Below are 21,390 nucleotides of genomic sequence, written 5' to 3' on the forward strand. Positions count from 1 at the left end.
CTACATCCTCTTGTGTGGGGGGGGCGGCACATCCAAGGACACAAAAGGGCCTACAAAGTATTGCAATTTTGGGACATATACTGCACATACAGAGTATACACACAACCTTTAATACCTTTTAATGTAATGTTTTAAATCACCACAAATAAATATTATGCGCAAAAGGGACACAAATATTTCAGAATTCATGCATGGACCTCACACACTCACAATATCTTAGGTAGGATAGTTTATTGCACTTCCCAATTGTCATTAAAAATACAAAAAAATAGCAAAAAGATAGTATGACAAGTATGAAATCTATATTTAAAAAAAATAATATATTGATCTTTAAATGTCAAAGCCATAAAGTAGAGCTAAAAATATGAAAAGACAAATTATGAAAAGTTACCCATCAACACTGCACCACATGCCTGCACACGACTAAAAGTAGATGCAGTAGGTACAATACAAAATATGATTTAAACATAATGCTTGATCACCATTAGGTATCTGGAATATCCACTAAGCATTGCTTTAAAGAAAACGCAATTTGTCTCAAAGAACCATTCCTTCTAGTTGGATTAATACATTGTAGAGCTGCAAATGGCACTTCTTCCATAGTTAGAGAAGCGGTGGCGATTTGATGTTACTTCCCTCATTCAGTTTAATGGTGCTAACTGAGGTCTTATTCAACATCAGCTCTATAGGATTTTTATCTGAATTATTCTGAATTATTACTGTGGCGATGTTAAAGCTCTTTGTAAACATGTCAGGTCTTGAGTTGACCGAGGGACATTTTGTAATTATTAGATATCCTAAAGGGAACATTAAAACAGAAGGTAGAGGCAATAAACAAAAGCCTGACTGATATTAAACACAAAATGAGAGGTATCAGCCACATTTGGAAAAGACAGTGTGAAGTAGGCATACAGTATGAAGTGTGCTGAGGTACACGAACCACGTCTCAGTCACTCTTTGTGCGTACGACAGTCAATCAACATATTCTTCTAAATTGAGTACTATTCGGGTCTTTACAGAGTTGTAGAGGGTCAGTAACAGCAAATCACTTCAGAGGCATGACAAGGTGCATTCTGTGTTGTATTTTTTTTAAAGGTCAAAGGTGAGTGTTGAGGGTTCACACAGAGAAAGATAAGAGGCCTCTAGTGGCCAAAAGGCTGTTTTAGCATGGGCAGCACCATTGAGGGCTTCCACTGTGCTTCTGCCATTTTAAAGTAGTCACCCGCGTGGGGATTCTTATGGGTTGTAGCCTCAATGGCACTGCCAATGCTGTCACAGACGCTATAATGGCACAGATATACAGATTCTTCTATCACTATGCCTTCACACAGGCTCCATGAAGAGCTCCTCCATTTCCGATCCTCCCTCCAGCTCTCGGAAGGCAGCGTGAGAGCCAATCACAAACATCGTCGCGCCTGAGTGAGAAGTGAGAGAGTCAGTCAAATGAAAGGGATAGAAGGGGCTGAGAAAAAGGAGAGTAGAAGCCTAGGTTACATTTAGGGCTCCATTTTGAGAAACCAAACACAATGGTTCATCTTAGCACTACATTCCTATCAATTTACAATTTTCATGCCGGGAATTAATGGACTCAAATCCTAGCGGCGTCGTAAAATGTAATATCCATGTCTCAATGGTCTCAAGGCTTAAAAATCCTTCTTTATTAACATATCTACACTGATTGAAGTGGATTTAACAAATGACATCAATAAGGTATCATAGCTTTCACCTGGATTCCCCTGGTCAGTCTGTGTCATGGAAACACACACACAACTCTGGATATAAGCCCCCCCCATCTCAAAATTGAAACGTTTTGACCGTTTGGAAGTTATTAAGTTAGCTTCTATTCTCCTCCAGTAGTGTGCCTCGCAAAAGTGATTCCTCGTTATCAACTTTACCCTATGTATGTAAAAATGACCATGTACACTGATTGTTTAAAGCAAAACTACCAAAACTATGGCTGATGGTGAACATGAACAATCAAAATCAAATCTATTGTAAGCTCCGTTCAGCAGGTATAGCCAGATGAGAGTTGCGCCCCCCCCGGTAGCTTACTTTTATTCTGGTAAAACACCATTTTCAACAGTGCAAAGAGAACAATCTAGCAAATCACAGAGGTTGTAACTCAACTAATATCAAGCCTAATATCGCGCAAGCCATTTTAGCATTTGAATACTGAAGATGACCGCAGATGTGCAAGATCAGAAACAGGCCGCCTACCTCACGTTGGTCGGCAAACAAAGCTGGGCCCAGTGCATAGTTTGACTAGGCTACTGATAATCCTTGGGGTTGATGACATGCAAAATTGCTCGTAGATCAATGACTATCAACCACAGGAGGCAAGTGGCACCTTCATTGGGGAGGACGGGTTCATGGTAACGGCTGGAGCGGAATGGTATCAAATACACCAAACGCATGGTTTCCATGCGTGCGATGCCATTCGCTCCCTTCCAGTCATTATTATGAGCCGTCCTCCCCTCAGCAGCCTCCACTGCTGTCAACACAGTTACATGCTTAGTTCGACAATGAAGGAGAGGATGCATCATTTGTCACAAAATATGAGGTACCTTCAGCAGGTCGAAAGTATGTCATGTGAGCAAAACATGTCAGTGACTCTGCAATTCGTAAAGTGAATTGATGTTTTGACTGATGTAAGCTACACTTGGATCAGTTTGGGCTCCCATGCAAATCGGGGAATGTTACATCCATAATAATTTGTCACCTTCAAAGAGAAATACATTCCATAATGCATATCTAGGCCTAGGTCGACAGTTATCCCAGGTCTGATGTGTACAGTAAAGAGTGAGATGGGGGTTGTAACTTACCCAGGACCCAAAACACTGCAGCTCCTGCACCAGCCAACCAGAACACAGGGAAAGAGACCGCCCCAGCCAGACCCAATTGGTGAGGTCCGGTCACCTCTTTTCCTGTGGGCAAAATAAATAAAAAAATCACTCAGATTTCAAACACTAGTCACTCTACACCCAAATTATGGATTGATTTCAGTGCCAACAGAAATTATATTTAAAATTCCATAAATGTTGAATTTGTATTAGGATATTGAATTAGAATTGTACATTTTCCAATTCGTAATGGCATTTATTTGAAACTGAATTGAATAAACATTGCATTCGGGTTTTAAAATTGTATTTCAATTTAATATTGGAAAGTTAAACAGCAGGTTGAAACTGAGTGTAAAATATGGTCGTCATGGATATTGTTTCAAAGACTGACAAAACAAAAATGGACAGGCTTTCTAAAGTGATGATGTCATCCAGAACATCCATATGCATATTAGAGCTTATGCATAGGCTTATGAGACCAAACCCGTAAAAAAAACGGAATTAAAATAATTACCTACGGCATATTACTCATGGCAGAGAAACATCAAACAAAACTGATTTAAGATGTATTTGGTACATAATTGGTCTAGCCTTTTGAGTGTGGACTGTAATTGTTATGCATACTGTATGGACTGGTTTCCTTATGTTAAGCTCCAAAATGTACCCATGAGTCTGGGAGAGAACGTAAAGGCTGTGCTGTTGGTTCGTTGAATGTGCAGGGCGGCATACAGATGGACCGCGAGTATAGTGAATTTGCATTGGATTTTGAATAGCCTAGTAATAGGGAATTATTTTAGATTTTCGTAATTCATTGGGTCGCACATTACCTTTATAGCTACAAAATCTCACCACCATGCGTTTCCGTCTCCTCCACTCCTTTTGTCCCTTTCTCGAGCGTGCAGAGGGGCTGTCAACAGTTTAGTGAAATATATGTTTCGTTGCGAAAACATGTTATTATCGCTGTTCCCAAACAGATCCCACTTGGCTTCCCAAATGATGCACTGGGTAGCTGCAGTAACACGGTTGGAGAGCCCATGGGGAGAACATCATCTGTCGCGCATCGAGAGCATACTCCTCAAAAGTGGTTGATGCGTAAAAAAAAAGTGTTCTTATATATATTTATTTCTCAGCTGTTCATATTAAGCACGTGCTCCGCTATAAAACCGAAGTGGTCTACCAGTCATCATTGAAAAGCGCAGCCTCCATTCGCTATTCGAGTGCATACAGGTGACATGCCCCCCCCCCCTCTGTCCCTGTTCCAGCCCAACGAAAGGCTGCCTGGATCTTTAACTTAAAGACCCTTGCTCCCTTCGGTCTCAACGTAGACTTTGATCTGAAGCCATTCTTGTGATTATTGTGACTTTGCCATTTGTAATTGTTTGTAAGCTTGTGTAGTCCAAAATTAATCTATGATTGTATGCTCTCCATTTGTTGTTTGTATACTGTTCTTTGTATGCCATTTTAATATTTGAGAATTAACCAATGATATTAGGCCACTCTTGGCCATGATTACAGACACCTGTGTGTCTTTTGACACTATATAAACAAGTCATCCCACAGTGTTTGTGATTATACCCTGATGAAGACAGCTTGGCTGTCGAAAAGTTGGATATTACATTTTTTGCATCTGAGCTCCTAGAGTGTGCGGCTCTCCTTTATTTTCCAGCCCATTTGATAACGGGACATTCTAAACATTACATATTAGTAAAGACAAGATTAAATTGAGAGTAGTCTGATGGGTGAAATAGGATCACTTGATGAGAGAACAGTTGTGTAGCCTGAGGCAAAGAACAGAGTGTAAGCTTTTTTGCGACTTTCTCAAAACATCAATAGCCTGTAGTCACATCATGCAGCCATTTATGTTTTGATTTCTAAGACATTCTAAAGTTTGTATCATTCACAACTAAAGTTGCCAAATAACTAAATCTAGCATATAGGACCTCACTTTTACGCTCAACATAGCCACTTCCTATGTGCACTCACTCCGGAATGGGACAAATACCCTTTCTATTTTATTCAGCCAAGTTCAATTATATTCTTAATAATAACAAGTAATTTACTATAAAATAATGGCATGGGACTTAAGGATATCTTGTCAGCTAAATTAACACACCTACAACCGTTGGCATGGAGAATAGCCAGATGACATACAATAGGTGAACTCATATAATGTTTCTTAAGACCTGACTAAAAAAATAATGGATTTATTGTGATGGTGTATATTCAATTGATTTATTAGACTTAAAAATATATATATATATATATATATGTTCCTCAATCTACACACAATACCCCATAATGACAAAGCAAAAAAATGTTTTTCATAAATGTTTGCACTTTTATAAAAAATGAAAACAAATAATTATTCAGACCCTTTTCTCAGTACTTTGTTTAAGCACCTTTGGCAGCAATTAGTCTTGAGTCTTCTTGCTACAAGCTTGGAGTTTCTCCCATTCTTCTCTGCAGATCCATTCTCTCCAGAGATGTTCGATTGGGTTCAAGTCCGGGCTATGGCTGGGTCACTCAAGGACATTCAGAGACTTGTCACGAAGCCATTCCTGCGTTGTCTTGGCTGTGTGCTTAGGGTCATTGTCCTGTTGGAAGGTGAACCGTCACCCTAGTCTGAGGCCCTGAGCACTCTGGAGCAGGTTTTCATCAAGGATCTCTCTGAACTTTGCTCCCCTCATCTTTACCTTGATCTTGACTAGTGTCCCAGTCCCTGCCGCTGAAAAACATCCCCCACAGCATGATGCTGCCACCACCATGCTTCACAGTAGGGATGGTGCAAGGTTTCCTCCAGACGTGACGCTTGGCATTCAGGCCAAATAGTTCATTCTTGGTTTCATCAAACCAGAGAATCTTGTTTCCCATGGTCTGAGTCATTTAGGTGCCTTTTGGCAAACTCCAAGAGGACTGTCATGTACCTTCATTATGGGGTATTGTGTGTAGATTGAGGGGGAAAAAATATTTAAACCATTTTAGTATAAGTCTGTAACGTAACAAAATGTGGAAAAAGTCAAGGGGTCTGAATACTTTCCGAATGCACTGTATATTGGTGCTATGATCTCTCAGTATGAGGTCAAAGTGGGGTTAAATGTAACCGAGGTGGTTTGATGAACCACGCTCTTTTGATGAGTAACCTTGCTGGAGACTTGAAGACATGATAGCTTCCTAAACTCACCCCTACTCAGTCAGTCACAAGAGCAAGATTAAATAGGGAGTGGAAAGACTATCCTTGGAAGGGCTTTAACCGGGCTAATCAACTATATTCTTATGGGGGGGCCAAACGTTTGTGACACTCCCTTCTAACGTGTCCTGCACGGCTCACAGAGGGGAACAGAAGGCACGTCCATGTTTCAGAGAGTCTAACCTTCCAGGAATGGGGTCATAATAGCTTATTGCTAAAACGGTTCAGATGCTAGAGCCAAATTCATTGGAAGAAAATCAATTCTACATGCCACATTGGCTTCAGAAACTGCCAGAAGCTTCCGTTTACCACAGAGTGTTTGATTCTTTCCTCTACCTTTCCAGGCTGGCAAAGTACCAGGATGTTGTCTCTGGTTTTGAATCTGAATTCAGAGAACTGAATCTGAATGCATCTGAGAAGTTGAATATATGAAACTTTGATCGACTTGATAGTTTGTAAACTAGATACATAGACAATGAATGCAATATCTACCATATTGAAACTGAATATATAAAATATTGAATTTGAATGTTCAATTAAATAAAGCAATGGTATATTCATTCAATTCAGTGTCAAATCATGAAATACAATAATTAAATTACTACATATGTGCATTACATATTCAAAAATATTACATTCAAATTCAATATCCTATTACAAATTCAAAATGATGGAATTCAAATACAATCTGTTGGCACTGAAATTGCTCCATATAAATAATCTCACAGAACATGACTGCTTTACTCACCAAAGACGACCAGTTTAGACTCCAGGGACTTGAGGTGGATGATGTAGAAGGCACCAACAAACACTGCCAAAGCAATCAGCAGCATGGGAGAGCTGATACTGAGGTAAAGAGGGGGAGATTGGAAGAGGGAAAGAGTGATCCTTTGATAATCACAGATTCTAAATCAATTCAATCCAGCATAGATCTAGGCCTATTCAAACTGAGATTTGGAATTTGAAAATAAAACAGGCTGCTGGCAGCAGTCTGTCTATATGCAATTACTGTTTTTATATATTCACTGAATACCAGTGTCTTTAAACTCCTGTCCCACAGCTCTTACATGCAGTAGAGGATGAGGCCGAGGAAGATGAAGGTGTAGTTGCTGTTGTAGGTGTCAAAGTTGCGCACCACCCTCTGGCACAGTTCACCAAAGTTGCGGGGCTTGGTGAACTTCCTGTGATCCACGAAGCCAGCCCAGGGACGGATGGACGCACGGCGACGATCAAACCACTCCTTGGCCACACCGGGCGAGAGGCCTTTGGGCAGCCACAGCCTGTGAGGCAAGGCAGAAAGCCAGGGTGGTAAACTAAACAAGAGGTATGGGGAGATGGAATAATTGTATAGCATTAAACCAAGAGACTGATCGTGGACAGAATGAACAACAATACATCATAGCCAGGTATAATACAAGGAAAGGACAAACTGACCCATCTAGTTCCTTTAGTGGTAGGCTAGATTAAGAAGAATATGAGACAAATTCAGATCACAACTTTCCTACAGACATAATAATAGCCACAGAAGAATGACTACACATGAGGACTGTATATAAAATGTATCTGGACCAGAACCAGTCACCAACCATGATCCGAGAGAGATACATGGTGCTACAATGCATCAAGTTGATTCAGGTGTGTTAGTGCTGGGCTGGAACAAAAGCCTGCACAACCTGTAGCTCTCCAGGACCAGGTTTACAGACTGCTGGCACTAGAGCAGGGCTCTCCAAACCTGTTCAGGTTAGTTACAACTGGGGTTGGAGCAAAAACATGCAGGAGGGGGTAGCTCTCCAGGAACAGGATTGGCGAGCCATGTACTCGACAGATGAACTAACACAGATAGAGACAGAGCTAGAAAAACAACAGCACACACCTTCCCATGACACCTCCGGATCCAGCAGCATCGGCTGGCTCAGCGCTGAAGAGATCCCCTGCCTTGGAGTCCATGTCTACAAGGCAGTTCTCACCCTTTGGGACACCAGATTTCATTAGAGTAACGGATGCCGATGTAGGAAAGATGTAGGCTAAAATACCACATAGCAGTGACAGAAAATAAACATTAAAAAGGTCAATGGCACTGTTTCACAAGCAATAACAAATCCTCTCACACAATGCAAAACTAGGCTTTCTATTGTTGTAACAAGTTAATAATGCACAGTGAAAAACCTAGAGACCGTAGGGAGAGTCTGGGGTTATGGAATGGAACATTTTTGTCATCATTGATGGGCTTGCCCACAGACAGTTCGATTGCAACATCGTTTAGTTAGGTAGTTAGAATATAAATAACTGAATCAAAGAAACTAGCTAACACACAAGTTGTTCACTGTCATTACTCAAAACCTTGAATATCTCCCTTTTTTACATTTTTTTTTTTACACTAAATAACGATTCCGGTCGAAGACGCCACATCACCATTCCTTCATGTCAATTATTGCTACGCTTAGCCAATATTCTATCACTGCATATGAAAACGAATAGCTTTTGCTACATACAAAATAGTTACATAAATCATATTTTTGAAGGCATACTCACAGTTGTTGAAAGTGTTTACTGCACTGCTGTGCTCAGAAATACAAAAACACAAAAATTGACTTCTGCTGTGCTGTTGCTCAGCGGATGTGATGTGGAACGAAACTGAACGCTGGGTCTAACTTCCGGTATAATTTATTTTATGAATTTCAAATTAAAAGTAAAAAATATGATCCATTTTATTGTAGCAGAAAATGAGATAAATAACTGATAGCTATTTATGACTTATGAGTTATCACTTAACATTATGTAACAGGAATGTCCAGGTGAACAAAAAGGAGTGCAGTTGTTGATGAAGTCAAATCTAAATCAATCCGGTTTAATACAACAATTCAGGGAAACACCTACAGAAGAGAAGCATAGAAAATGTCTAACGGTCCTTATATATTAATCACAAAGCACCGAATGTTCTGTAAACACCAGCCAGAGGCTTGAAGGAAGTCACATCAGCTGCTACAGTGGCACAGATACATTATCAATGTGTCCTTAAATCCAGTCTTGGGTCAAACTTTAACCATAACATTAAACACCTGCAGACATTTCATACTGGCAGTTAAACAGGTCAAAAATAATATCATAAATAGTTAGTTACAATAGATCATTTTATACTAACAGGCACAAAGCGACTTAAACATAGATAGATACGTTACCCAAGGGAATGCATCTGTCTGTGTCTTCCCACACAATTATGTTTATTACATATCAACAGTAAATCAAATACAGGGAAAGAATTAGCCAAATCATTTCCCATTACAGCATATCTGTTATTTATTCTGTGCCACGTTCTGGATGTCTGTTAAATGTATGATCTAAAAATGATTATACATTTTCATATATTTTATCATATTTAAATTTCTGGTTGAAATAAGAAGCACACATTTCAGATGGTAGCCCATGCACATTTAATAGTTCACCTGGAACATAGCATACTAATTATTTATACCTGTCAATACATATACAATGAAATAGACAAGTATTTATTTTCTTTGCAGGCAAATTGACATCAAACTCAGAGGTATGACTATAGTTTTGGTATGAAAGCCATGAAGTAACAAACACTTTGAAAAGTAAGACAACAACATCACAACAGTGTTAAAAACAGATATGATGTATTACTGGAGAAGGCATTTTACTTTCAAGACAAAAAATGCAAAGTTTTGTTTTCAAGACACAGGGCAGCAGCTCAAACGTGTGTCCTGTGTCATACTAATAAGCAGGGACTCCTGCTGCTCAGCAATCTGTTGCGCAATGTTCATGTGGACTTCTAGCAATGTTCTGTAAGTTCAAGCTAGTACAGTCATATCTTGTTGATCCAAGAGCTGGGTTCTTGTGGGTATGTACTAGATCCCATCTCTTCTTACTGGTGGAAGTGAGAATATGCTTCTCAATCCTCTGTCTGATGCCCTTTCCCTGAAGGCCCTGCCATGTTTTCTCCCTGTTGTGAATGTGCCTTCCTAGTGAGTCCATTTGAAGAACTTGAAGCAGGGATTGCATGTAGGCCTACAATTTTTCCTCAACTAGGCTCCTTTGACACCTAGTTAATACACTTGTGATAAAGCATTTTCTATAGGACACTTGTATGGTCTCTCACCACTGTGTGTGAAACCTCAATCACTGTCAGATGAGCCAGATCACAGTTCTCTCCAGTGTTATCAAACTGTTGAAATGTTGTTGTTCATGCTGAGTTCTGACATGTTATACATTTTGTACATTCTCATTATGCCTTGCCAAATTTCCATTGTGCAAAGGCTTTGCCACAGTAACGAAAGAGATGTATTTCTCTCTTGTGTGGATTCTCAAGTTGGGTGGATGTCAGTGCTGAGATATTTCTCACAAATACAGCAATTAGCCTATAAGATTTATTTCCTGTGTGTCTTCATGTGCATTTTAAGATTTCCATTCTGAGCAAATCCTTTGCCACAATAATCACAACAATATGGTTTCTCCCCTGTATGAATCCTCCTGTGCGCACTCAGATTAGCAGTATTGCTGAAACATTTGCTACAATCATGGCAGCTGTACGGTTTCTCCCCTGTGTGAACTCTCATGTGTCCTGTATAATTTGATCTGGTGCTGAAACTTTTGCCACAAACAGAACAGAGATATGGCTTCTCCCCAGTATGTCTCCTCCTGTGCAAAACCAGATGTCCACTTTGAGTGAATCCTTGGCCACATTCCTGGCAGCAATATGGTTTCTCGCCCGTGTGAGTCCTTTTGTGTCCGATCAAATTGGCGGCATCACTGAAACACCTGCCACAATCATCGCAGCGATATGGTTTCTCTCCTGTGTGAACCCTCATGTGCTTTTTCAGCCTAAGCTTCGTGGTGAACGTTTTACCACAAACATGACAAAACTCAGGCTCAGCTACGATGTGAGTTTGGAGGTGATCTTTCATATTCTCTTTAGAATCTAGGTGCTTTCCACACACACCACAGACACGTTCTTTATCCTCTATATGTGCATGACTTTGCACATGATTAAAAAAGGGACGCTTGTACCGAAAAGACCTCCCACAAACCTTACAAGAACAGGGAGTACATTTCATGCCATTTGCACTGCTATAAGTTTGTTTTCTTTTTTGTTTTTTTGTGGTCTTTGGTTTGTGTGACTTTAAAAGAGACTGCGCTCCTTTGCTTTCCATTCCATTGACATGTTCACTATTTGTACTCTGAGCTGAAGAACAGGTTGGTTCTGATATTCTGTAGTCCTCTCCGTCAGGTTCTGTTTTGATCTGTCCAGTTACAACGTTTGGTTGAGAATCTCTCTCCCTAATTTCCTCACTTTGGATTTGCAAGGACTGAGTTGGGTCCTGATCATAATCACTTACACAGAAAGGATCAAATATGAACTCTCTGGTGTCAGACTCCAGCCACTGAAGTTGCTTTTTGAGTTCCTCCTGCTCCTTTTTGATCCATATGGGCTCACTGTCCTCCTGTCCAAGACTAGGGCTCCAATCCTGCACACAAGGCTGCTGCTCAGGGTGAACCTCCTCTTCCAATACAGTGAGCTGCTGGAGGTCTGGAGGGAGAGAAGTCTACTAACGTTACAACGTTACATTATTTATCAAAATTGATTTTTTTAAAAAGGTCAAAAATACAGTTCTGGTAAATTTAATAGCTGCATAATGGAATAACATACTCAACGCTTTTGGATATACAAATCCATCAAATATTGACTGAATTATAGTGCATCAACAAAAAATCTAAAACGGGCCAAAAACAATTAGGCTACGTGGCAAGTGAATTTACACCCAACAATAACAGGGAAATAATGGCTGGAACCGGAGGAATTCTGGGGGCGAGCATGCGCGTTGAATCTTCAAGAATGTCTAGACATAACGTTACTTTTGTCGACACTGGCTCTCAAAATGAAATAACTAACATTATCAAGGTGTATGAAATGTAGGTTGAATAATAAATGTCACAAACCTGCTCTTTGTAACTTTATCTCAGGTTTAATAACGATGTCAAGAATATTCTGTAGACGGTCGTTCTCCTTTTTCGAACGGGAAACCTCTTCCTGGTACTCAGCTATCGTTTTTTCAACTGCCCCGAATATCTCATCAGCAGCCACAGTTAGCCGCTGGTTGAGAAACGCTCTCAACAACTGTATTTTAGACATGTTTACAGAATGCTAGTGCTAGCTAACTAGCAATCAGTGACAACGCTATTATTTGACAACAACTTCGTTCATCAATGATAGATGTTCATGGATCTGCTGTGCCAAAAAAAAAGCATGCGTAGAGTGCGCACCACGGCTTAACGCATTCTGCAATGTCGCTACCTACTGGAGTGGAGTGGACATCGTCTGTTCGGATTTCTATGAACATTCTCCATTTCATAAACGATAAGGAATATTCATTTCGCTCCTTATCTGTACCACTCAGGGGTAGGACCAAGTCACTATTGTTCGAGTCACAAACAAGTCTCAAGTCACATGATTCGAATCTCAATATGTGTTAATACCACACAAACTACCGACATTACAGGCTAAGAATGGACAGAGAGATAGGCCCTTGTGTTCATTTTATCACATTTCTCCAATGCCAAATCAGTGTGTCTTGTTTGCAACGAAACTGTCCCTATTTGCAAATAATTAAATATGAGACGTCGTTAGGAAACTGAGCGTGGTAAAAGTCAGGCCTACCTTTCCACCCTTAGAACGTAGGCCAACCGACGCGGACAAATGTGTAAGCTTTAACTGCTGGCTACTCTTCTTCCATGGCTTAACCCAATGTTATATTGTACAGAAAGTGAATAGCTTAATCAATTCATAGTGACAGAATTCGCAGTCTCCTAGGCTATAGAAGGTTTTATCTCAGCCTCAATGGCAAAGAAACGAAACAATGATATCGCATAAGCATCGGAATCACGTCTGTCCAGGGTATTTTACAGCTTGTTTCTAGCGTCACTTTAAATTAATCGGATCTGTTTTATTTTCTTCAAAATCTTAAGCTAACAATGGGTAGCCCTGCGCGTTTTGGCATTTTCTAACAAATAAAATAAAAGTAGACCTATGGCATACCCTCTCATTACCCTCCAATTCGAGTCCTGGTTTTAATTGAACAGTCCTTCACTGACACGGAGGTAGGCTATTTAAAGAGTGCATGATGGAGGAATTGGCCTACAATACTATGGATATAGCAGCCCAGTCCAATTTCTGTCAAACAGGTAGGCCTACCTCTTATTTCTTAAATATGAAGAAATAGGTTCCAACACAAAGCCCTCTAGTTGTTAGTAAAGGTTAACTAAACTGAAGACGGTTGAAATGAATTACTGGAATGCGCCTACTTTCAGCACCATGAGCTGTCCATTTTCGATTGATTGTGCCACGGCTGCTGATTCAAGCTTCAGCACCACAAAGGTTACTCGAATCTGGCTTATTGTGAAGTAAATAACTCGGATAAATACATAATGGGGATGAAACATGTTGTTTTTATTCAAATCTATTATAGTATTGTAACGACCCTGGGTTTATAAGCGTGGAAATCGACTCTGCCGCATGAGCATGCTTTTGCGGCACAGTCGATAGCGCGCCGGACCTCGGGCTAGAAGGTCGAGGGTTCGAGACCTGCTCCCTGCTGTTTCATTACATTGGTGTCAGAAGGGATCGGACCTCGCATCCACGACAGTGCGTGTGCTTGGCCGGTGAGCGCGTTCCTGTAAGACGTAGAGTCGCAAGCTAGCGCGAGGAATAGGGATAAAACTATGGCAACAGATTTGGTGTGTTACATTTTTTTTTTTTTTTTGCCTCCCAGAAATATCACTGAGGTAAAAAAAAAAATGACAGTAATGTAGGCATATGGAAAATGTTTCGGCTCTTGTGATCACTGAAGGAAAAGGACAAAACACAAATCAAAACAGATGTGACATTACACCATATGAACAAGACAAAAACAATAGTTATGCACAAATAGGTGTAAGATACACATTATTTGATTTATTTGACAAAGATAATGCACATTGATCAAGACTTATGTATATTTCCATCTGTAGTCCCTGGGAAAGTGGTTACAAACATGTAAAAACACACACACACAATAGCCATAGATATCCTATAATTAACTATAACATAGTATTCACTTTTGTTACAGTGTAATTATATGGCAATAGCATATGGCATATTATAATATTATATGGCAATAGTATATAAAAAACATCCGGATGTAACTTTTTCAGAACAACTATTGCCCTTTCCCCACACCAGGTAATGTCATATATTCTCCCTCTCGTGGGTAATCCTTATGTGCCTTCCAAGAGAGTTCATCCATTTGAAGGATTTGCCGCAATAATTACACCTAAACGGCTTTCCATCAGTGTGAATTGTCTGATGTCTATTCAATGCGCTTGTTGTCATAAAGCATTTTCTACATATAGGACACTTATACGGTCTCTCCCCTGTGTGACTCCTCACATGCGCTTTCAGATGATGAATATTGTTGAAACATTTGTCACAAACACGGCATTGCCATGGTTTCTCTCGGTTTTCCTGACTTTGTATTTGGTAAAGATATGAGGACTGAGCTGCCGGGTTCTCTCCGTCTTCCTCACTTTCTATTTGGTGAAGGTATGAGGACTGACTTGGGTTCTCACTGTTTGTCGCACTTTGTATTTGGTCAAGAGGTGATGAATGAGTTGGGTTCTCTCTGCTTTCCTCACTTTGTACTTGGTGAAGATGTGATGAATGAGTTGGGTTCTGAATCGGATCATAGTTACTTTTCAAACAGGCAGGACTGAATGTGAAGTCTTTGGTACCAGACTCTAGCCATTGAAGTTGCTCTTCCCTCCGACTGGTCCGGAGTTCCTCCTGCTCCTTTTTAATCTGTGTGGCCTCTGGACCATCTTGTTCCAGACTTGGGCTCCACTCCTGCTCACAGTGCTGCTGCTCAGGGGGAAGATCCTCATCAGAGACAGTCAGCGGCTGGGAGTCTGAGGGAGAATGGATAAAAAATATAGAAAAAATATCAAATGACATGATGAAAGCAATAAATGTATGTAGTAATAAGTAGAAAACAAAGACACGCCGAGTCTGGATTCAAACAGCCGGGATTCGAACACCTGCCACTCATAGCTTATGCTTCCTCCCACCCGATGCACAAGATTGTCTTTTGATTCTTACTTTGTAAAACCTACAGCATAGTGAGCAGGCCAGGCAAACCTGCATCTCTCATCTCTCTCTCTCTGACAAAACGTGTAGAATGCAGGTAGGTAGCTATAGAATTAGCTCTCGAGAATCCAAGGGGCTATGCTGGCAATGCAATTTGAGTCAGAAGGGCAAATATTGATGAGCTTCACATGAATCAGTACTAGCTAGATGCAGTAATATCAAAGCAGTAGAAGCTAGTTAGCTAGCTAGTGCCCATATGCGTTTTAAAATATCCCAAACCTGTTTTTTGTAACCTTAGCATCCTCCGTAGACGGTTGTTCTCCTCTTTCGTGCGGGACACTTCTTCCTGGTACTCTACAATCGTCTTTTCAATTGTCCCAAATATCTCATCAGCAGCAGCTGTCAATCGTTCGTTGAGAAACAATCTCAGCAACTCTATTTTTGACATTTTGAGGAATGCTAGTCGAGTAGGTACCCCCAGTAACGTAAACAAAGCAGTGTGAGGTTCTTACATCCGGTCACGTGTTTTTCTTTCACGATTTTCTAAATAAAAGTCCAGTCGAGCGCTCTGAAATGGGATAAACTGAAATAAGATATGAAAATTGGATTATTAAATTGAAATTGGATTGAGTAATAATTTATGCATCCATAATAAAATGAGAAAGACAAAACTATTTAATAACTATAACTGTTTATAACTATATATATGAAATATTTTGAGAAAACCTATAATCTATTGATAGATAGGCGCAATGGTCTAATGGTCTGCATCTCAGTGCTAGAGGCGTCACGACAGATCCTGGTTGGGGTCCAGGCTGTATACCAACTGTCTGTGGTTGGGAGTCCCATAGGCAGCGCACAATTGACCCAGCATCGTCCGGGTTAGAGTTTGGCCGCGGTAGGCCGCTATTGTAAATAATAATTTGTTCTTAACTGATTTGTAAATAAAGGTTACAAAAAATATATATAATAATACATAACAGGAGATTAATATAAGAGTGTAGATTGGTTAAATTGCCAAATCAAACACACACCCGCTCTAAATAATTTGATACCTGCTTCCCAGTCACTACCACCAGGCTGATCTGTGTCATAAAATTGCATTGTGTTTTCAGTTCAGTGTCTAGGTAAGTATAGCAGGCAAAGCCCCCTTCCAATGTGCGCTGCATTAATAACATGGGTTGCATGTTTCGTCAAAATACTGTTTTGGACTGATGCCCGACTGAGCATTCTACGCAATGCATCGTCAATGAGCGTTGAAGATTTAATCAAAAGTGCATTACAGTGGCTTGGATAAACAATGACATTCAATTAGTAGGAAAACCTTTTGTCATCGTTTTGATGTATCCAGATTGACTTTAGATGCAGTAAAACGTTAGCTAAAATTGAGGGGAGGCCACCGGATTTTAGCTAGCTAACGTTAGCATTGCTAGCTATTTTTTTTTACTAAATATTTGACTACTTTAGCAATGTCATAGTGTTTCCAGGCACCAAAGTGTAATTAGCCTCCGTCCAGAATGACTGGGTTTATCACCACTTTAGGGCATCACTATCGCGCCGCCGGTAGAGGGCGGCTTGAGAACATTTTTATGAAAAAGAAATCTAACATCACAATTATCGAGCTACAACACACAGACATGTACGGAGTTTGTGTCAACGGACATGGAGATTAATACATCATTATTCCACGTAGTTACCCAGTGTCTGCCCCTCCTGTTGTGATGCTGAGTTTGCCGACTGGAAAGGTATACACTAATTGTTTCAAGCTAACGTTAGCGAACATAAGATTGTCATTTAGTGGTCTCTAAAATGCCAGCAGTTCACTCGCATTCGCTAGTGAAATAAATTAAATGCAAATACGAAAAATAACTGGTCGCATTTGTGCGAGTGTGATATACATTTAATTCTGCGTGCCATTAGTTGTATTTTCCACGTAACATTACGAGGATCACGCAACCTGAAAAACTGTAACTGTAATTATGATCCAGTCACAAAAAGTATAATCAAAAATAAATATAAACATATTGGCATTAAATGGAGTCTGGAGTTTAGAAGACTGCGCGATGAATAATGAATGAGTGTCCGGTATTAGCTATAGAGGCAATGCTTCTAAAATGCCTTTGCACTAGATTTGCGAGTTGAATCTCCAATTTGCTGCGCCCATCTGGTACTCTGAAAAATTGGACAGGATTGGCAGGTCTGCCTTGTGTATGAGAACAGCCCTTAGCCTTGGTATATTGGCCATAAACTATATCTCCTCCTTGCATTATCTCTTAATTAGACAACGGGTGGATCTAATCCTGAATGTTGATTGGTTAAAAGCTATTCCAGCCAGTGTCTATTCCACAAGTTACCACTGGGGCAATCTATGACGTTAAAATGCCTATTTACTGTGTTCCATTTGACTGAGCAATCCACTGTCTCATCAGCCCAGCCAGGCAATTTATGAACTTGATCTCGACAATAAAAAGCATCTAGACATTATCTCTCTGTTAGTCTAACATTTACTTTTCAACAGTGGATATTTGTCTAAACCTTGCTGTCTGTCTCTCCAACATTTGCAACATTGTCTCAATGTTCAAATTCGATCTCCAGCTGTCCCATAGTAATGAACATGTCGTGAGTCGGGATGAGACAGACAGGCAGGAAACGAAGCGCAGCTAGTTTCCTCTAAGGAGACTGAAAAGATTTGGAATGGGTCCCCAGATTCTCAAAAAGTTCTACAGCTGCGCTATCCGAGAGCATCCTGAACAGTTGCATCACCGCCTGGTATGGCAATTGCTCGGCATCCAACTATAAGGCGCTACAGTGGGTAGTGCGTACTGCCCAGTACATCACTGGGGCCAAGCTTTCTACCATCCAGGACGTCTATACTAGGCAGTGTTAGAGGAAGGCCCAAAATATTGTCAAAGACTCTAGTCACCCAAGTGATATTTCTGCTATGGAAAGCAGTACCGGAGCACCAAGTCTAGGTCCAAAAGGCTCCTTAACAGCTTCTACCCCCAAGTCTTAAGACTGCTGTACATTTAATCAAATGGCCACCCGGACTATTTTCATTGTCCCTCCGATGTACAAATGACCTGAATTACCTCAACTAACCGATACCCTCTGTATATAGCCCTATTATTGTTATTTTATTGTGTTTTTTTTATTTTTTACTTTATTTAGTAAATATGTTCTTAACTCTATTTTCCCAAAACTGCATTGTTGGTTAAGGGCTTGTAAGTAAGTATTTCACAGCACCTGTTGTAAGTAAATAAGTAATACACCTGTTGTATTCAGCGCATGTGACAAATACAATTTTATTTGATTTAGTTTGCTGTCTTTCCAGCTTCAGTTTGAAGCGATTGTGTGAGTTGTGTTGTTGGCTAGCTCCTCTGAACAACAGTGTTCTGATGAGAGAACACATTTTCTATGCCAGGCGAGATCGTTATGGATGTACCCAAATAAATGTCACTAGAAAACAACTTAAACAAACGCAAATGCAGCTACTATGCTGCTATTCTGGCTGCACTTTTTGATGTGACTGTACATTAGCCGTAGTTGGCTGGCTAGCAAGCAAGGGATTAGAATGTTGCCAGCCAGTATGGCAATGGAACATTTAGAACGAACGACTAAATCAGGTATAAAGGTAAGACCCAGATGCAGACACGTCGAATTAACAATGGTTTAATGATCCAACGGGCAGGCAATGGACAGGTCAAGGCAGGCAGGGGTCAGTAAACCAGAGGTTTGGCAACGGTACATGGACGGCAGGCAGGGTCAGGGTAGACAGAGGTCAATAATCTAGAGGAGGGGCAAAGGTACATGTCAGCAGGCTCAGGGGCAGGCAGGCAGGCTCAGAGTCAGGACAGGCAAGGGTAAAAACCAGAAGGGTGAGAAAAAGAGCGACTGGGAAAGCAGAAGCTGAGAACAAAAACGCTGGTTGACAAACAAGACAAACTGGCAACAGGCAAACGGAGAACACACATATAAATACACAGGGGATAATGGGGAAGATGGGCAACACCTGGAGGGGGGTGGAGACAATCACAAACACAGGTGAAACAGATCAGGGTGTGACAGACTGGGTCGCATCCATAGATACAGAAGAAAACGACTGGGTCACGTCTCTGGCAACCAAACCAATAGAACGAATGACCAGCCGGTTTGGGTAGCAACCCTAGATTTGTGTCGGGACTATATCTTGTGGAATGAGGAAATAGTATGAATAAATTGATCAAAATAACATTTATTATGAAAATATGTAAATCATTATTTGAATAGGTAAGCCATTGTATAAAAGTGATAATGCTCTCGAAGCCGGTGTTTGGACTTCGTCTCGGGCCTAACAACACCCGTGCCAACATATCCTCCAAACATGGGCTTTTTGGGCATTATCACTTAAATAATGCACACTCTAGAATGACCTTCAAGCCAATCAGAAACTATTGTCACGCGGGACTAGGTGGGTGCAGGAATCAGACTCAGAGAGAGTTCCACTGAGGTTAAGTGCTTTACTCAGGCACAACAAAATAATAAGCCCAACAAAAACAGGGCGCGGGATACACAACGAGACAACCCAAAAACCACAGGGTGCCAAGTTAAAGAAAAGAAAATCCACCACTATCTAAAATGCACACACGTAACACAAAGACAGAAAATAAACACCCACCAAACCCAGGTGGAAAAAGGCTACCTAAGTATGATTCTCAATCAGAGACAACTAACGACACCTGCCTCTGATTGAGAACCATACTAGGCCGAACACAAAAACCAACATAGAAAAACAAACATAGACTGCCCACCCCAACTCACGCCCTGACCATACTAAAACAAAGAATAAAATAACAGAACTATGGTCAGAACGTGACAATTATTCAACAATGCCATGGTTTAATTAACCAATAAGGTCTGACGGGATGTGGAATATGGCTGATAGTCCAGCACTGTGGACACATCATAATACCCATAAGACCTAGCCATTAATCCGGTAATGGTTCCAATTGTGTTTTCACCATTCATTTTCGCATCTGGAATTTTAGCACTACTTCATATAACACATATCTGTGTTTCGTGTAGGCTTGTAATTCTCTCTCGGACAAGGTGAGCTTTATCAATATATTTGCCTCAATTTACAAAATATTGAAATGGTAATTAGCAATAGAGAAGACCTCAGCAAGACCACAAATTCCTGCTGGTAGCTCCTAAATATCATCTCTAGCTGACACTATCAGCTACCGTTCACCAGCGCGATCTGATCAGAGACCTTCTGTGTCCAATCCATGAACTTCTGACTACACTTTAGCTAGCTAGTTAGCAGAGCGGTAGATCAAAAAATAGCCTAGAATACTGTTTGTACAGTATGTCGACTTCGGTGTCTATTTCAGACCTTATGTTATTTTTCAAGGATGAGCGTGAGCATTCAAAGGGGAGAAGACTACTATAAGTCTGCCCATGTGGAGAAGTGCAGCTATAGTGAGGGAAAACTTAGTACAAATAATACGATCCCCTCAGTTTTCTATAGGCTAGGCTTACTATATTTATTCCTCAACTTTTCTAATATTAAGCACATTGCTTATCTTTACAACAGGATTATAGCCTACCTGGCAGGCATGAAAATTAACCATGAGAAAAGCGTCCTACATTCGCTATTTAAGTGCATAGATGTATTTTTTACGCTGCACCTGTTTCGAGACAGGTGCATGATATTGGTTCATTCTGAATCAAAACAAATTTCACACATATATTATTTAGTATATGTAAAGACATGATTAAGTCTGATGGGTGACAATATTAGCCTATCATTTGTGAATGATGCCCAGCATAAGGCAATAAAATATGCCTTTTCTTTGCGACTTTTTCGAATCATAGTCGCACACCTCATGTAGCCTAGCCCAAAGGTCTATATGTTTTAATAAAGTTAGTATCACACCTTATGTAGTCTAGCCCAAAGGCCTATATGTTTTAATAAGGTTAGTATCACACCTAATGTAGCCTAGCCCAAAGGCCTATATGTTTTAATAAGGTTAGTATCACACCTAGCCCAAGGCCTATATGCCTAGCCCAAAGGCCTATATGTTTTAATAAGGTTAGTATCACACCTCATGTAGCCTAGCCCAAAGGCCTATATGTTTTAATAAGGTTAGTATCACACCTCATGTAGCCTAGCCCAAAGGCCTATATGTTTTAATAAAGTTTGTATAAATTGTATTAATAAAGTTTGTATAAATTGCCATAAATGTTTA

General features: G+C 40.4%; 2 protein-coding genes and 1 long non-coding RNA gene across 10 annotated transcripts; all 3 read right to left on the bottom strand.

Annotated features, from left to right (window-relative positions):
• Nucleotides 1-214: 214 nt before the first annotated feature.
• Nucleotides 215-8,697, bottom strand: LOC112246546 (prenylated Rab acceptor protein 1-like). 8 transcript variants are annotated; one of them, XM_024414941.2, is made up of 7 exons: nucleotides 8,560-8,697; nucleotides 7,901-8,051; nucleotides 7,462-7,485; nucleotides 7,095-7,307; nucleotides 6,776-6,873; nucleotides 2,823-2,924; nucleotides 215-1,415 (listed from the first exon to the last, which is right to left on the bottom strand). In XM_024414941.2, exons 2-7 carry the CDS (start codon nucleotides 8,014-8,016, stop codon nucleotides 1,324-1,326), a joined length of 645 nt encoding a protein of 214 aa, XP_024270709.1. In that variant the 5' UTR covers nucleotides 8,017-8,051; nucleotides 8,560-8,697; the 3' UTR covers nucleotides 215-1,323. The 8 variants fall into 8 exon arrangements, with proteins under 8 accessions (XP_024270709.1, XP_024270707.1, XP_042168835.1 ...); XM_024414939.2 differs by having other exon boundaries at nucleotides 7,095-7,340; XM_042312901.1 differs by having other exon boundaries at nucleotides 7,901-7,995; nucleotides 8,560-8,679.
• A 951-nt stretch (nucleotides 8,698-9,648) lies between these two features.
• Nucleotides 9,649-12,448, bottom strand: LOC112246545 (zinc finger and SCAN domain-containing protein 2-like). Its single transcript, XM_024414938.2, has 2 exons — nucleotides 11,986-12,448; nucleotides 9,649-11,575 (listed from the first exon to the last, which is right to left on the bottom strand). Exons 1-2 carry the CDS (start codon nucleotides 12,176-12,178, stop codon nucleotides 10,416-10,418), a joined length of 1,353 nt encoding a protein of 450 aa, XP_024270706.1. The 5' UTR covers nucleotides 12,179-12,448; the 3' UTR covers nucleotides 9,649-10,415.
• A 1,528-nt stretch (nucleotides 12,449-13,976) lies between these two features.
• LOC112246571 lies at nucleotides 13,977-17,061 on the bottom strand. Its single transcript, XR_002952941.2, has 3 exons — nucleotides 16,861-17,061; nucleotides 15,443-15,746; nucleotides 13,977-14,985 (listed from the first exon to the last, which is right to left on the bottom strand). It is a non-coding gene; the product is annotated as an uncharacterized LOC112246571 (long non-coding RNA).
• Nucleotides 17,062-21,390: the final 4,329 nt, after the last annotated feature.

Source organism: Oncorhynchus tshawytscha, linkage group LG03, assembly GCF_018296145.1.
Source record: "Oncorhynchus tshawytscha isolate Ot180627B linkage group LG03, Otsh_v2.0, whole genome shotgun sequence".
Lineage (NCBI taxonomy): Eukaryota > Metazoa > Chordata > Actinopteri > Salmoniformes > Salmonidae > Oncorhynchus > Oncorhynchus tshawytscha.

Bases quoted from the DNA above. Each gene is read 5' to 3' on its own strand.
- LOC112246546 (XM_024414939.2), bottom strand. From the start codon at position 8,016: ATGAAATCTGGTGTCCCAAAGGGTGAGAACTGCCTTGTAGACATGGAC. The intron at 7,486-7,900 runs GTGTGTGCTGTT...TTCTTAATCTAG, and splicing joins TCCGGAGGTGTCATGGGAAG to CCTACCACTAAAGGAACTAG. The intron at 7,341-7,461 runs GTCAGTTTGTCC...CCTCTTGTTTAG, and splicing joins CCACTAAAGGAACTAGATGG to TTTACCACCCTGGCTTTCTG.
- LOC112246545 (XM_024414938.2), bottom strand. From the start codon at position 12,178: ATGTCTAAAATACAGTTGTTGAGAGCGTTTCTCAACCAGCGGCTAACT. The intron at 11,576-11,985 runs GTTTGTGACATT...CTCTCCCTCCAG, and splicing joins GATAAAGTTACAAAGAGCAG to ACCTCCAGCAGCTCACTGTA.